Below are 1472 nucleotides of genomic sequence, written 5' to 3' on the forward strand. Positions count from 1 at the left end.
AATCCACGTAAATTTTTTCAACTTTTATTTGTTACTTTTCGGTAGAAATCTGCATGGTATCGGTAGGTTCCTTGACAAATCGATAGATCTACCGAAAAATCGGTAGACTTGGCATCTCTGATTGGAACACCGGGTGAAAGTTGATAACGCGAGTCACTAAAACACGGTTGCCATATCCGTACAAGGTTTAACTAATCCGCCGCTGTTGCCAATTTCAACGGTGCATACCAGCTGGGTTCTTAAACCGGATTAACTTTTAAACGCGTTTAGTTGATCGCGATTAGGTAGCTTGGCGGTGCATACGGCGGTTAATAATACTATTAATACTTATTTTACTTACTCTATGACGTTAACCACAAAATATCCCCCGTAGGGGGTATGTTCTGTGACGTTAACTCGGAGATAGAGCACACCTCGGCTGTGTTGCTGCGTTATCGAAAATGTTATCCTGAACTGTCAAGTCGCCATAACGTGTGGCCGTTAAAAATAGCATTTACGATACAGCACAGGGCTGATTGTCCATTAAAAACCAAATGTATCACTGACGCAACCTAGATAAGCAACCTAACATAGAGTAAGTAAAATATTATTTTACTTTCTCTATGGCCTTTAACTTGCAGACTTACAGCAGCCCGCTGTTGCCCCCTTCGATGTTCAACACCAGATCGAACCGCTCGTCCAACAGCATGTGCTTGAAGGCGTTGGTTTGGGCCACAGTGTCTTTGTTGCTGGTCAGGCGATTGTTCAGGTTCAGCAGCTGCTCACCTACTTGCTTGAAATCGGCCGTGATGTTGTTGCATTTGAACGCGTCGCCGTGCGACAAACCGTCCGATTCTTTGTTGAAATCTCCCCAGATCTGTACCAAGATTGAGCCGGATTTAGGCGATAGATAATAGAGATAGAGGCGTTGCTTACCAGCTCAAAAGCGCTGTCGATCACAGGCACAATGTGGACGACGGTGTTGCTCAAAATCTGCACAATGGACGGGTCGCCGTAGGACAGACCTTTGAGCAAATGGCGCGCCAGGTTGACGCTCATCTCCCGCCCAACTGGCTGAGTGGCGAACAAATTGCCCACAATTGCCACGTGGAACTTGCTTTCATCCGACATTTCCACCTAAAAACAGTGCGGAGATCATAGAGTAATTTTACTTTCTCTATGGCGGAGATCACGCCGCCCAATCACTCTGCGTCGGACCCATAGAGTCAGTAAAATAAGAGAGGTGGCAAGCATATGGGCGTCTTTGTCGCCGCGTTACGCAGGTAGCGCTGCAACTGGCTGACCGGCGACTAACTGCACTAAAATGGTAATGCTTTACGGTACGACCWGATACTAGGATTGCCGCGATTAAGACTATGCTCACCTTATAGAAAATCTCGTAACAAACAATATTTTTCATATAAATTTTCCGATTAAATGCCGTTTTCCACCACTTTTCGCCCTCTGAAATTCACCAATTTCCAAAACAAAAC

The 1472-nt window shown here is 45.5% G+C and overlaps 2 protein-coding genes across 3 annotated transcripts in view; one reads left to right on the forward strand and one right to left on the reverse strand.

Moving 5' to 3' along the window:
* The window catches only part of LOC109540045 (serine/threonine-protein phosphatase 6 regulatory ankyrin repeat subunit A), a gene marked incomplete at its 5' end in the record, with an annotated part of 20364 nt that overhangs the window by 3921 nt on the left and 14971 nt on the right, over nt 1-1472 (forward strand).
* The window catches only part of LOC109540038 (carboxypeptidase D), a gene marked incomplete at both ends in the record, with an annotated part of 86885 nt that continues 86039 nt past the window's right edge, over nt 627-1472 (reverse strand). The window contains 2 exon segments of the mRNA XM_048665815.1: nt 627-856; nt 916-1116. Coding sequence (XP_048521772.1) covers nt 627-856; nt 916-1116 — 431 coding nt within the window.

This window comes from Dendroctonus ponderosae, unplaced genomic scaffold (assembly GCF_020466585.1).
Source record: "Dendroctonus ponderosae isolate FM_Combo_2020 unplaced genomic scaffold, Dpon_F_20191213v2 Dpon_F_20191213_4, whole genome shotgun sequence".
NCBI lineage: Eukaryota > Metazoa > Arthropoda > Insecta > Coleoptera > Curculionidae > Dendroctonus > Dendroctonus ponderosae.